The 14,807-nt window shown below is 40.3% G+C and overlaps 1 protein-coding gene across 4 annotated transcripts in view; it reads left to right on the forward strand.

Annotated features, from left to right (window-relative positions):
• The window catches only part of Osbpl3 (oxysterol binding protein like 3), a 190,416-nt gene extending 175,953 nt beyond the window's left edge, over positions 1-14,463 (forward strand). For all 4 annotated transcript variants that reach the window (XM_069996070.1, XM_069996073.1, XM_069996072.1 and 1 more), the window contains 4 exons: positions 1,024-1,168; positions 4,046-4,172; positions 7,685-7,807; positions 10,624-14,463. In XM_069996070.1, coding sequence (XP_069852171.1) covers positions 1,024-1,168; positions 4,046-4,172; positions 7,685-7,807; positions 10,624-10,720 — 492 coding nt within the window. In that variant the 3' untranslated portion in view covers positions 10,721-14,463. The remainder of the gene's footprint in view (positions 1-1,023; positions 1,169-4,045; positions 4,173-7,684; positions 7,808-10,623) is intronic.
• Positions 14,464-14,807: the final 344 nt, after the last annotated feature.

Consider the following 14,807-nt stretch of genomic DNA (forward strand, 5'->3'; position numbering starts at 1 on the left):
GCTGTGGAAAAACAGAACCCTTACAATATGTTAGTGATATAAATTAGGACAACCAGATTCTCCAGATATTGTTCCAGCAATTCTACCATGGACATAAATCCAAAGAAAATGAAATCAGTCTGTGGAAGGGACATCTGTACTCCGGTATTGATTGCAATTACTCACAGTAGCCAAAGTGCAGAACCAGCCTAAGTGTCTTTCAACAGAAGGCTAAAGAAATGTGGTGTATATGTATACAATGGAATTTTATTCAGCCATAAAAAAGGATGAAGTCCTCGTTTGTGACAGCATAGATAACCTGGCAGACATTATATTGAGTGAAATAATTAAGTGTAGATAAAAAAATACATGGTCTTATTTATATATGGAATCTGAAAAGGTGGAACTCTTTAACAGGAAGTGGAATAGTGGTTCTCACTGGTAGCAGTGAGAATCGAGAAGCCTTGGTCAAAAGATATAGGATTTCAATGGGCAGGAATAAGTTCAGGAGAACTAATTGTTACTTGATAGATACAGTTAATAACAATGAATCATATACTAAAATATTGCTAAAAGTATTTTTTAAGTCTTCTTGCAGAAGTATGTAGCAGGGTGCCAGTGAATCAAACTTGTAATTCTAGCTACTCGGGGTACTGAGATTCAGATAACTGTGGTTTGAAGCCAAACAAGGAGAAAAAGTTTTTGAGATTCCATCTCCAGTTAGCCAGCAAAATGCTGGAGCGGAGGTGTGGCTCAAATGGTAGAGTGCTAGCAAGAAAGCCAAGCAAGAGCACAAGGCCTTGAGTTCAAACCTTGGCAAGGGCTTAGAACATGTATATGAGGTAAATAGTATCTGTATATATACTTTTTGGACATACACCTTCTTGTTGGTTAAAGAGAACCCAGAACTGGCAAACCAGTGGTGCTGTACAAAATCAGTCTATAGTCCTTCCTCTTTCTTTACCTTTAGTTTTCTTTATTTAACATCTGTAATAAGCTGATCCTTTTGTAGTACCACTCAGACATCTGTCATTTGCATCCTAGGCAAAATACTGGAGCACTAATGCCCACGAGATTGAAGGCACAGTCTTCGACAGGAGTGGAAAGGCCGTGCACCGGCTGTTTGGGAAATGGCATGAAAGCATCTACTGTGGAGGTTCCTCATCCTCCATATGCGTCTGGAGAGCCAGTGAGTTTGGGTGCTTAGCTACCCCAGGCAGAGAGACCTTGGGTGGGAAGGGTAAGAGGATCCACCCTTAGACAGGAGTCAGCTCCACTTGGGTCTCCAGCCTGTATCTGCTGTGAGCCAGGGTAGTGGCGTTGGCCTTTATTTCCTTCATGTAATCACTTTTCAGAATCCTGGTCCCTTTCCAGCAGAACCTCAGAGGGGCTGCTTGCTCCTGGATTGTTCATCCCAGGAGGCCATTGCCATTGTACATGTCAGACCGACTGTAGAGGCACCTTGAAGGAACTCCAGTGGCATGCAGGCAGTCATTCTAGAATACCAAGAGGAGAAAATGAGGTTTTCAAGAGTGAGAGGTCCCAGATTGATCCAGTCCATATATATGCCTTTTGATAGCCTGTGGTTTCCACAGGACTCTGAGACCTTGAAGCAACTGTGGGGAGAAAGGCAAGAGAACCCCGAGCTACCTCATCGTGTCCCCTTAATCCATCCACATCTGAAAGATAAATACCAAGGCAGGGTCATTTGTAAAACCTGTTATGAACTAGAGCTTTTAACATACTTAGGATGATAAAAGCTTAACAGAAAGAAAACTTTACTAATTAATGGCTTTAAAACTTTACTATGAATGGCTTAAACCAGGAGGATAAATTGTAAATATGAAAAAGAAACTGGGGTACCTGTTGGAGATGATATTTTTTAAGATAGGGAACAGGAAGTATAACAAAGGGGGTGAAATGGATTGGATTATACTGTAATCTTATGTGGAATGTAACAATGAAATACTGCTCCCCCACCCTGTATAGCTAACAGAAAACAAAAAAAAAAAATCTCATGAGGATATGTTCTCTTACTTAAGAATAAGTGAGAGGTAGCTCCAGGTTTGTTTCCCTGGCACCTTACCCATTGTAAGGACACGGATCAGTGAGGACACATTGTATCACTCCTCGTCTGCCATGATATTTCCTCATGCATGGAAATAGTTGTCACAATTCAGTGTCTACCCCTATATAACCATGAGCCAGGCAGGGAGGAATAGGAAGGGGAAAACAAAAGCTAGATTTTCACATATCTCCTTATTCTCAGGAATGCAGTATTTCGTATGACTTCTCAGTAACAGCATGAAGGGGGTCTACCACTGAACCAATTGTGGGCCACAGGGCAGGCAGAGGAAATTTAGGTGGACTTTGGTTCATGCCTGGGGATGGGGCAGTGCAATCATAAGAGAACTGGTGTTCCATTAGCAAATACAAGGAATGACTGAGGTGTGGGGCGCCAGCCATGTCTCTTCCAATAGGCAGTAGCCACATCTTCCTCTGAAGAGGTCGACAGGAAACCACAATGAATTGTCCACTAGCTTGAGCAGGCACAGGTGAGATTTTGGAGGGGGGCGGTCTCTCCTCTGCTCTAGTATATCTCACAGACGAGAGCAACCTCTCCAAATTCCTCTCTGAATGTTAAAAAAAACATGTTGACATTGTTGCTGTTATAATTCCTTGACTTTATGTCTGTATGTGGGCCCTGAGCATTGCTGGGTCTCTTGAGGTAAAGCAACCGTTCTTCATTGGTGATTGGAGGACTAGAGTGGAAGACACAGTAGAAAGCTTTGTCCAGGCTTAAGAAACACAGAATTGAGTTACCAGGGGGACTTCTGAAACTTCAAAAGATGGTCTGCAGACAAAAGCATGGTAACATTTAGATGTAGATGTGTAAATACCAAGAGCTAAGGCTAGAGGTAGATTTTTTTTGTCTACATTAGGTTTGCTTTACACATAAACTTGGGATGTATTTAGATAGAATTCAAGTTAGAGCCATATACTTAATTTTTCTAAAGTTAAAATGAGGACCAAGTGTGATGGTTCATGCCTGTAATCCCAGCTACATAGGAATCATAGGTAGGAAGATCATAGTCCAAGGACAGCCCTTGATTTGTGAGATCTCATTCCACCAACACCACCCCCCAAAAAAGAAGAAAAGAGCTGGGGTGCAGCTCAAGTGATAGAACACCTCCTGTCTAGCAAATTTGAAGCCCTGAGTTCAAACACCATTACAGCAAGGGAAAAAAGAAAAGATGTCACATTTTAGGGAACAAGAATTGGTGAAGAAAGGGCTGGGAAGGTGGCTCAGTGGTAGAGCGCTTGCCTTGCATGCCTGAGACCCTGGGTTCCTCAGCACCACATAAGCAAAAAGGAAAAAGCCGGAAGTGGCGTTGTGGCTCAAGTGGTAGAGCGCTAGCCTTGAGCTGAAGAGCTGAGGGACAGCACCCAGGCCCAGAGTTCAGGCCCCATGACCAGACCCAATAAATAAATAAATAAATAAATTTTAAAAAATAAAAATAAAAAAAATAAAAGAATTGGTGAAGAAAACCTGACCCACTAATAAAAGCCCAAATTTACACAAGAAAATAAAAAGAGTTGGTTAAAGGATGAGAGGAAGGCTAGTAAGGACCAAAGACCACTTACTATGGGTTCAACACTGTTTATGCTAAAAGACAAAGTTTAAGAGAGTTGTCCATCACCTACATAAAACAAAACAAAAATGGATGGAGAGTGTAGTTGGTTAGGAAAAGCAATCTAGAGATTTTAAAAGGTACATTTAATAGCAAATTATATTATTATGTAGCTCAAGTAGTATGGAAAATTTGCAGCATTATGTAGGACCAAACAAAAGAGAACTATATCCTTGAAGGCAGAAGAAAATTTATGGAAAAGAAAATTGATAGAGAAATATTCAGCACTTACTTTCTAATCAGAATTTTAATCCAAATAGAATAGCTTCGTGCTGAGCAAGAACTGTAGCTGCTCTGAAATGAGAAAGATGAAGGAATTAAAAGGTAGCATGAATGAAGTGCAATGCAGGGATAATGGTGTTTTTCTCTTTTAGATCCCATGCCCAAAGGCTATGAGCAATATTATGGCTTCACACAGTTTGCTCTAGAGTTAAATGAAATGGATCCATCGTCAAAGTCTTTGTTACCACCGACAGACACTCGATTTAGACCAGATCAAAGGTAAGGGCTCTTTATTAGAAGACCTTTCTCCCCAAAGATGTAAAGCCAAGTGTGGTAGCACACTTCTGTAATCCTTGAACTCAGGAGACAGGGCAGGAGGACTGTGAGTTCAAGGTGAAACCATGCTATGTAGTGGTATCCTGTCTCAGGCAAAACAAAACAGGTGGTGCTAATAGCTGTCTAGAGAGGCTGGTGATGTCACCCATAGTAGACAGGTGAGTGAAGTTGGGGGAGGGGAGTAAGTAATTGTGTCAGAGAGAAATGGAGCCTCGCTTCAATCCATGGTGTGACATGACTGTCAGCAGAGCACCATTTCTATTGAAAAATTTTTCAGTTTTATTTTGAAATGTTTTACTGTGTGCAGAAATAAAGAACTTAGTCTATATTTGAAAGTATAAGAACATTCAGATCAGCTAGGTGCCAGTGGCTAGCTTCTCAGGAGGCTGAGATGTCAGGATCACCATTTGAAGAGAGAACTCCGTGAGACTTTTATCTCCAATAAACTATTCAGAAAAAGCCGTAAGTGGCACTGTGGCACAAGTAATAGAATGCTAGCCTTGAGCACAAAATCTCAGGGTCAATACCCAGGCCCCAAGTTCAAGCTCCAGGTCTGCCAAAAAGGAAAAAAAAAAAGAAGGGGCTGGGAAGGTGGCTTAGTGGTAGAGTATTTGCCTTGCATGCATGAGCTCCTGGGTTCAATTCCTCAGCACCACATATGCAGAAAAAGCCAGAAGTGGCACTGTGGCTCAAGTGGTAAAGTGTTAGCCTTGAGCTGAATAGCTGAGGGACAGCGCCCAGGCCCAGAGTTCAGGCCCCATGACCAACCAAAAAAAAAAAAAAAAAGGAACAACAACACAACATCCATGTCCCCTAACCCCTCAAATTTAAATTAATTTGGTGCTTTGAGATCTAGCTTTCAATTGTACGCTGCTGCTAACAAGCTATGTAGTAGAGAAACATTTCTCAATATTTCTCAGCCTCAGCTTCCTACTCTGTAAAATGGAAAGAATAGTCTTGCCTCCAAAGGCTTTTCTAATTACGCTTCAAAACCCAGAAGCCAAAAGAAAGAAAAGATTGCTATGTTTGTGTGTGTGTATGTGTGTGTGTGTGTGCGCGCATGCACACGTGCACTTGAACATACACATACACACACACATCAGTACTGGCTGGGCTTGAACTCAGAGCCTCACTCTATCACTTGGCTTTTTCATCCATCACTCTACCACTTGAGTCACACCTCCACTTCTGGCTTTTTGGTGGTTAATTGGAGATAAGAATCTCCATGGGCGCTGGTGGCTCACGCCTGTAATCCTAGCTACTCAGGAGGCTGAGATCTGAGGATCGCGGTTCACAGCCAGCCCGGGCAGGAGAGACCGTGAGACTCCTGTCTCCAATAAACCACCAGAAAACCAGAAGTGGCGCTGTAGCTCAAGTGGTAGAGCGCTCGCCTTGAGCTGAAGAGCTGAGGGACAGCGCCCAGGCCCAGAGTTCAAGCCCCACGACCGACAAAAAAAAAAAAAGAATCTCCATGGGCTTTCCAGCTTGGGCTGGCTTTGAACCTCAATCCTCAGATCTCAGCTTCTTGAATAGCTAGGTTTACAGACATGAGCCACCAGCACCTGGATTGACTTCATTTTTTGTTACATCTTCTTAATAGAGAAATATATATAATTCATAAAAAGATAAAAAGACCATTTATAACATCTCATGAATGAGTTCTAAAAAATATAATTGGTCAACCCATGAGAAACAAAATGGACATAGAAAAATGGATAGTTCACAAAATATTGAATGCGGTGCTCCTTAAACATACGCAAACAAGTTCAGTCTCACCCATAATGTGAAAATTGTTAATTTTGAAGACTGAATGGGCTTACTATTTCTTACCTTCTCACTTTGGTTCAAGTGATAGGGCTCAAGAAGAAAGGGTACTGACAACATGTGGGTGGGATGTAAGTAGAAGAGCACTTTGTCATGTATGAGCTGCCATTTTACCCTCCAACCCAGCAAATTCACTTCTAGAAATTTCCCCTACAGCTATGCTTTCCTACTTGTAAAATTAGAGATATATAGGTTATTTGTTGTAATATTAATCATAACATGTTAAAAATAGGAACAACCTGGGGTTTGGAAGGTGGCTCAGTGGTAGAGCGCTTGCCTTGCATACATGAGGCCTTGGGTTCAATTCCTCAGCACCACAAAAGCAAAAAGAAAAAAGCCAGAAGTGGCACTGTGGCTCAAATAGTAGAGCGCTAGCCTTGAGCTGAAGAGCTGAGGGACAGCGCCCAGGCCCAGAGTTCAGGCCCCACGACTGGACCAAAAAAAAAAAAAAATAGGAACAACCCAACTGTTTGTTAATAATTACTTAAATAAGTTGAGGTTTATCTACACATTTTAATATTAACAAATGAAGATGCTCGTTGGGTATCTGGCTCAGTAGTAGAGTGCTTGCCTAGTGTAGAAAGGCCCTGGGTTTGATCCCAGTAACACACACACATATATACACTCACATACATATACACACACACCACACCATACCACATTATGTCTGTGTACTACCATGAAAAGATCTCCAGATATGCAAAAAATAAAGCAAAACAAAAAATCAAGGTGTATAGGTAATACCCTCAGTATGCTATTACACATATTTCAAGAAGGGAATGAGAGATAAGAACATATTCTTTTTTTTGGGGGGGGGGCCCAGTTGTGGGGCCTGAACTCTGGGCCTGGGCGCTGTCCCTCAGCTCTTCAGCTCAAGGCTAGCACTCTACCACTTGAGCCACAGGGCCACTGCCGGCTTTTTTTTTCTCTGCTTATGTGGTGCTGAGGAATCGAACCCAGGGCTTCATGCATGTAAGGCAAGCGCTCTACCACTGAGCCATCTTCCCAGCCCGAAGAACATATTCTTATTATTTGCATAAATGTTTGGAAAAAATCTCTAAAAAGGTACCCAAGAAACCAATAACAAGGTTGCTGGTAATGAAAAAGTGAAGGGGGTAGGGGTGGGTAAGAAGAAGCAGTAAGAATTGGGGAAAAGATAGGGAGACCTCACCCCAAATTCCCTTTATAGATACAGTACTTTTGACCATGTGGTGCCACTAATTTACAAAATGATATATTTCTTCCTCTTCAAAATATTGTTTGAGCTGAGCACTGTGGCTCACACCTGTAATCCTACCTACCTAGGAGACTGAGATCTAAGAATTGTAATTTGAAGCCAGCCTTGATAGACAACATTTGTAAGGCTCTTATCTCCAGTTAACAGCAAAAAGCCAGAAGTGGAGCTGAGGCTCAACTGGTATAGTGCTAGCCAAAGCTGTGCAAGAGTGCAAGGTCCTGAATTCAAGCCACAGTGCCTGCATATATACACAGTTTGAAGATTGGTGGAGAGGGAGGACTTAGGTATGGCAGATTTTGAATATCTAGTCTTAAACATGTGGAAGTTGCATAGTAGTGATTATTGTATTCTCTTGAGATCAATCTCCTTCCCCTTGTTTCCCTCCTTGCCTTAGGTTTCTAGAAGAAGGGAACATAGAGGAAGCTGAAACACAGAAGCAGAGGATTGAACAGCTCCAGAGAGAGAGGCGGCGGGTCCTAGAAGAAAACAACATGGAGCACCAGCCTCGGTTTTTCAGGTTTGGTCAAGATCTGCAGGGGGTCTTGGGCACAGGGACCCTGCTGGCATTTCATGTTGCCATGTAGAGAAGGAATGCAAAGTTGGCCCTTCCCACTCAACAGCTTCTGGAAGGTGAAACTGAGGCTGCCCCAGCCCCTGTCCTAAGGCAGGACTGGCACCTTCCAATTTTGCATGTCATCGTGCTCGTTCCCAATGACCCTGCAGTGCCTGCCCAGCAAGTCTCTCAGTAAATACTTGTGGGAGAGGCAAGGAAATCAGTCAGAACTAGTCCTGGGTCCAGGCCAGCTTACACTTCATAGCTAAGGCTGTGTGCTGGTGGCTCACGTCTATAATCTTAGCTTCTCAGAAGGCTGACATCTGAGGATCACAATTTGAAGCCAATCAGAGCATGATTGGCTTTTTTTTCTCTCTCTCCAATTAACCAGTAAAAACCCTGAAGTGGAGCTATGGCTCAGCCTTGAGCAAAAACGCTCAGGAACAGCTCCCAGACCCTGAGTTCAAGTCCCAGTATACACACACACAAATCACAGCTGAGCTTGCTTACCCGCATAAATATATTTTATATGTACAACAGAGATAATTCATGAATTATCCAAATGGGATCCCTTGTAGTCCAAGCCTCATATGACAGATGTTGTAGTACAGCTGAACTCAGATTTGGAAGATTTACTGTTACTTTTAAATGATTTGCTGAGCAAGTCTTGTTTTGATTTTTGTTTTTTTTGTTTTTTTGTCAATTGTGGGGCTGGAACTCTGGGCCTGTGCACTGTCCCTCAGCTCTTCAGCTCAAGGCTAGCACTCTACCACTTGAGCCACAGCACCACTTCCGGTTTTCTGAGTGGTTTATTGGAGATAAGAGTCTCATGGACTTTCCTGCCCAAGCTGGCCTTGAACCACAATCCTCAGATTTCAGCCTTCTGAGTAGCTAGGGTTATAGGTGTGAGCCACCTGTGCCCAGCTTGCAAGTCTTATTTATATTACTTAAATTTTGCAAAAGGATATGAGAGATTATGGCCCTCCACTATTCCTCTTCTTTTTTTTTCTTTTTCTTAAAGATTTTTGTAGGTTGTAGGCTTGAACTTAGGACCTGGCGCTGTCCCTGAGTTCTTTTACTCAAGACTAGCACTCTATTACTTTGAGCCACAGCTCCACTTCCAGTTTTTGAGAGGTTTATTGGAGATAAAAGTCTTAGGGGGACTTTTCTGCCTGGACTGGCTTCAAACCTTGATCCTCAGATCTCAGCCTCCTGAGTAGTTAGGATTACAGACAAAAGCTACCAGCACCAGGCTTTCTTCTTTATTTTAACTGAAAAGCAACAAAGATCCAGGAGCTGGAAACATGGCTCAAGTGGTAGAGTACCTACCTAGTAAGTGGCAAGGCCCTGAGTTTTTGCTTTGCTCTTTTGTTGTTGTTGTTGTTTTAGTTAAAGTTTAAATAAGCATGTGTAAAGGAGAAGCAAGTTCCCTCTCTCCTTCCACCCTGCAATTGTGTTTTGTTGTTTGAATTGGTGCTAGGTTCTTTTTTTTTTTAATCTTTGCCTATTTTGAATGGAAAACAAATATTTTGCAGAAGGACTTAGGATATCTCAGCAACAGTAATAAAGTATATATTCTAAGACATAAAAATAGCAAGAAGTAGAATTTTATCTCCAAAATATAATGCTGTAACCACCTACATCTGGTAGATGTAGATTCTACCACATTTCTTCTGGTCATTTCCTCAAACTCAGGACATTGCAACTGAAGATCAACTCAGCAGAGATTTATCCTGAAATACTCATAACTTCATATACACATTTCAAAAATAAAATAGACATCTTAAATTCTATTTTGAAAAGAGGCAAGGGATCAAAAAATGGCCAGATTAACAATGTGATGGATTTAGTTACTGACCACTTGATAAGATACATCTATACCTTTAAAGTAGGTTGTTCCTTAACTTCTTCTTTCATAAGTGACATAATTTCATTTTTTAATGGAGAATCTGGATGGTTTCCAGTGGCTCATCTCAGTAATTCTAAGTACTCAGGTTTGAAGCCAATCTGAGTGGGAAAGTCTGTGAGACTCCTGTCTCCAGTTAACCAACAAAAAGTGAAAGTGGATCTGTGACTCAAGAGCTAGAGCACCAGCAAGGAAGCTAAATGAAGGTCCTGAGTTTAAGCCTCAGGACCATCAAAAAAATAAAAGAACAAGAAGGAGGTTGAGTGAGTGGAGCTGGGAAAACAGCTTTTTTAAGCTTTTGACTTAGGTAACATTATCTATTAGAACAATAGTAAAGCAGGACTGTTCTCTCCAGACTGCCACTGCTTCCAATTCCTTTTGGTTTTATTCTATCTTAATGTTTTTTTAATATATTTTTTTAAATTTTTATTTATTTTTTATTGTGAAAATACTGTACAGAGGGGTTACAATTAGATGGGCAAGATAATGAGTACATTTCTTATCAAGCATTGTAGCCTCCTCCTTTGTTTCCCCTTCCCATCCCTTCTATTCTATTTTAATGTTGAACTTCTCACTTCCTATCAGCTTTCTGGCTGATATGTAGTTTTTACTTAATCATTTCCCAAGGTAGTGGCAGTCGTTCCTTCTAGCCACATGTTATGTCCAGAAAGCCCCTGATGACCTCTCCTTTCCCCAGAAACACCACTCCGCACTGCCTGCAGGGCTGAGAAGTTCATGTCAAAAGGCACACTATGGTTTTCAGCTCAGCTGAGTACAGCTGAGGATGATGGGGATTGGGGGAAGGAAAGCAAGAGAGACAGAGAGATAGACTGAGACAGTTTTAGAGTTAAGAAATGGTCTCATTTTCCCACAGGAAATCTGATGATGACTCTTGGGTAAGCAACGGCACCTATTTGGAACTTAGAAAAGATCTTGGCTTTTCCAAACTGGACCATCCTGTCTTGTGGTGAAAACGTTAAGAAGAAAGTTACGTTAGTGTCTCCTGCATTTGCTTCTGAAGCAGCTCAAACCTGTGTCTGTATATTTAAAAGATAGTATCTAGAATGATCACATATGCTTTAGCTTGGCATAGTAAGTATTTACCTATGTATTTTCTTCACTAGTTTTCTGTACATTGTCAAATGGTATCATGATTCCATGATTGTTTATATGAATGTAGAACACCTTGGTATTTCTTTTTATATATAAACTATTTAATAAAAATTAAAGATTAATATTCATGTGTGGATTAAAAAATAGAAGCTTTATCACTGATTTTCCAAAGGATGAAAAGATTTGAGTTAAATGTATGCCTTATAAAATTATGTTGTAGGAAAGAAAAAAAATCAAACTCTCCTTAGGTGCATTAAGAAATGAGAACTCAGCCAGGCCCTAGTGGCTCATGCCTGTAATCCTACCTACTCAGGAGGCTGAGATCTGAGGATCGTGGTTCAAAACCAACCCGGGAAGGAAAGTTCATGAGACTCTTATCTCCAATAAACCACTCAGAAAACCAGAAGTGGTGCTGTGGCTCAAGTGGTAGAGTGCTAGCCTTGAGCTGAAGAGCTGAGGGACAGGGCCCAGGCCCAGAGTTCAAGCCCCACAACTGACAAAGAAAAAAAAAGAAAAGAAAAAGAAAACTCCCAGGGTTACTCACTCATGTGGAAGCTACCCAAGTTTAATTTGGTAGCTGAGGTATCTTTTTGCCTCAGACAGCTCTTGAATTGTTCATCCAGAATAATTCTCCTGGTGCTGGAGCCTAAAGAATGTTTTCATTTACATTTTGGGGGTGGAAGGAATAGTATAATATCAGTGGAATGTATGTTTTTATATAAGATAGTTGTGGGGCACTTTCCTGAAGGGGGAAGCATCTGGGCTTGTCCCTCCCTCTAGTTCTGTCTTATATGCAAAATCAGAGAAACCACAATGGCATCCTGCAGAGGCAGTAGCAAAGTTTTCCTTAATAAGAGCCAAATCTTTGGCAAATTAAGCAACTACTTGCCACCACACCCCTAGCTTTGCAATCTCTCCTGTTTGACCACATCTCTGTTGACTCCAGGAGATCCCAGTTTAGTGTAAGACATATAGTACACATTATACAGTAGGCTGACTTTTTAAAAGTTTAGCAACATAACTTTTAAATAATTCAACATGCTTTTCCTAAATACTGTTTTGGTATTCTCTACCTCTTAATCACCTTATTTTAGACCTTGTATAGAATGTTTGACCATCTGCCTTAGAGACAAATGTAGAGCTGCTGTCCTTTGCTGTTGTCTTCTGACAAAGCTGCAAGAATCCAAACCATTTCCTACACTTTGTTATTTATATAACTCTGTGACTTCTGTAGCAGTGTCAGATACTAGATTATGAGAAAAGTTGTTCTTTTTATTTCAAATTACAGTAAAATAATTTGTGTAGTACTTGAATTTTGTTGTCAAAGCAATTTCAATTTCTGCCAGATTACAGTTAAAACCAAAGCCTATTTGTTAAGCCTTTGTCAGGAATGTTAGTTAACAATTTTGTAATGCATCCAGGCTAGGGATGTGGTAGAGTTTTCTCCAATACATTCTTAGACATTTAAAGAACTTCAGAGCAAACCAAATGTTACAAATGAAGGAGAAAACAAATAATAGGGGAAAGATGAGTGGTTTTTTTGTTGACACTCCAAGTAACTGGACAGCATTGCATTTTCCAAATGGAGAGTTATTGAACATGATCGATCATCTTTTGGAATCTTCAAGTGACTAGCATTTTAAAGCCTGTTAAATATGAGATCCATTTATTTCATTTTAAGGAGATTTCAAAATGTATACAATGTGAGTATCATTTCAATTTCTAAACAGTTGGACAACACAGTCCAGTTCTTTGGTATGTGCCTTGTTCTTTTTTCTTTTCAACATTTATCCAAATTCTGCTTATAGACATAAGGAAGCAAGCTGTAGATTTAAGGGTACTCTGGGGGAAAGAAATCTAGTTTTTACAATGTGAGGATAAATGTAGAGTTGTAGTAATATTGGCTGTTAAGCAGGCCTGCTCAAGAGTCTAGCTAGAAAAAGAAAAACAAAAACATACAGCCTGAATGGATATAGCTTTGCCATAGAATCTTTGTGAATTATGATTATCCATTGTTATTTCTATTGGTTTCATGCTTAATTTTGGAAACATAAGGATAACTAGACCAATGTCACCTCTACTGATCTTATTTGAATTGAGGGCGTACATGAAAAAATATATATGGTAAAGAACCATATGCAAATTTTTAAATCTACCAGTCAGTACCAGCATCTTTACAAACAGTTTTTCTGAAATTGAAATAGCTTGAGGAATACATGCTTATATCCAGATCCTAAAGCTCCTTTGAAGGAAGAAATGGCTTTTTTTCTTTCCTGTCTCTCAGAAGCATCTTTTTGCCAAATTTGCATCTCTAAGACTTTTATATTTTAAGATGAAGAAAACCAGAAATATGACATTATTTGGGAAAGACTGAGATGGAATTTAATTTTCTGGAGTCTGAATCTCTTAAATAAAATAATCATTACCCCATTCAAGATAACATGTTTTAACCTCGATTCCTATCTCACATGTGTGGTGAACTTCACACATATCCTTGGAAATGGGACCTTGTGCAGGTATTGCTGCACTCCAGTGTTCTAGTGCACTCCGGAAGGAGCACTTGCTACACAGCAGGAGACAGCTATTCCCTGTATCAGTGGCAATAGTAAAAGCCTCAGTGCGACTTGTATGGAAATGTCATGATAAAATTCATTCATAATTTTCTACAATTACTATACACTGAAAAAAAAGAAAAACCTCAGTGCACCTTCCCTCTGCAGTTCACTTCCTGGACACTAGGTGGGTTCTGTTACTAGATAAACATACAAGGGTTCTCTTTAGAATAAGAGAGACCCAGAATACCTCTATGGTCCCCCAGTTTTTGTGTGCTTCCTTGGAGACTGTCAGAGGGAGAAAAGTATACAAACAACTTTTTTAGTGTTTACTTCGTTTGGACGATTCCTTTTCTCATATAAGTCATTTTTGGGGGTTGTGGACACTGTCTTTCATCTGGATCTTCCATGTTTGTGATGAATTGTTTTCTTCTACCATGGAAGATGTCAAGAAAATAACAAAGTGTTACATCTTCCAAGTTGTGTTATGGCTTCCAATGATTGGAATTTTCTCAGACCTTTCCTTACCAGTAGGAGCAATAAAAAGTCACTCTTAATGATCTTAGGAATATTAACTACAATGTTTTGGCATAATTTATTTGAATATCTTTAATTTTGATATTAACATCAACAAATCTATTTTTGCTAGCAGATCACAGCTATTTTCATGTGCTAATTTTCTGCATTGTAGTAATCTGTTACCCAGTGTTAGTCTTTTTCTGTGTTGAAAATCTTCCTATCGTGTAAGTATTTGCAATTCCTGACAATTAAAATGCAAACCATTTTTGGAGACTTTGGTTGCAGGGATGCAATGATCAGAAGTGGCTCATTTATTTTATTCGTGATGATTTTTATCTTCCTCTGTTACCCTTGGAGGATACTTTTTTAAATGAGTATTTGCAAATCTTTTCACTTAATCATTTGTAAAATTATTTTCTGCCTAACTCCTACCATTCTACCTATGCCCAGATGGCTCCCCCCAAAGCTCTTATTGATTTGTTTATTCCCTCATGTAGCTAGTTGCTGTGAATAAATAACATAGAAAAAGGCCACCATGTCTTTGTTTTTCTGGATTATGGGTGTCTGTGATGATAGAAGGGGACCGAGTAAGAATGTTGCCTAATGTCTTGCCTGGAAGAATTAAGCGATAAGAACATACCAGGATACAAACTCAGAGCTGCTATAGTCTTGGTCCTCATGTTTCCCACTATCCAGATACAGATTCCTCTAGGTGTTGGAATGGGGATCTGAGGCATCTGCCCTCCCAGGTGGCCCTCCCAGGAAGCTCCTCTGTTTCCTGGGCCATGGAGACATGATTGTTTGGGTGTTATAACATTAAATGGGAAAATGCTGACTACTCACATCAAATTTATGACCCTCAACAATGACTTAG

Source organism: Dipodomys merriami, unplaced genomic scaffold (genome assembly GCF_024711535.1).
Source record: "Dipodomys merriami isolate MVZ:Mamm:240054 unplaced genomic scaffold, mDipMer1.0.p SCAF_5, whole genome shotgun sequence".
Lineage (NCBI taxonomy): Eukaryota > Metazoa > Chordata > Mammalia > Rodentia > Heteromyidae > Dipodomys > Dipodomys merriami.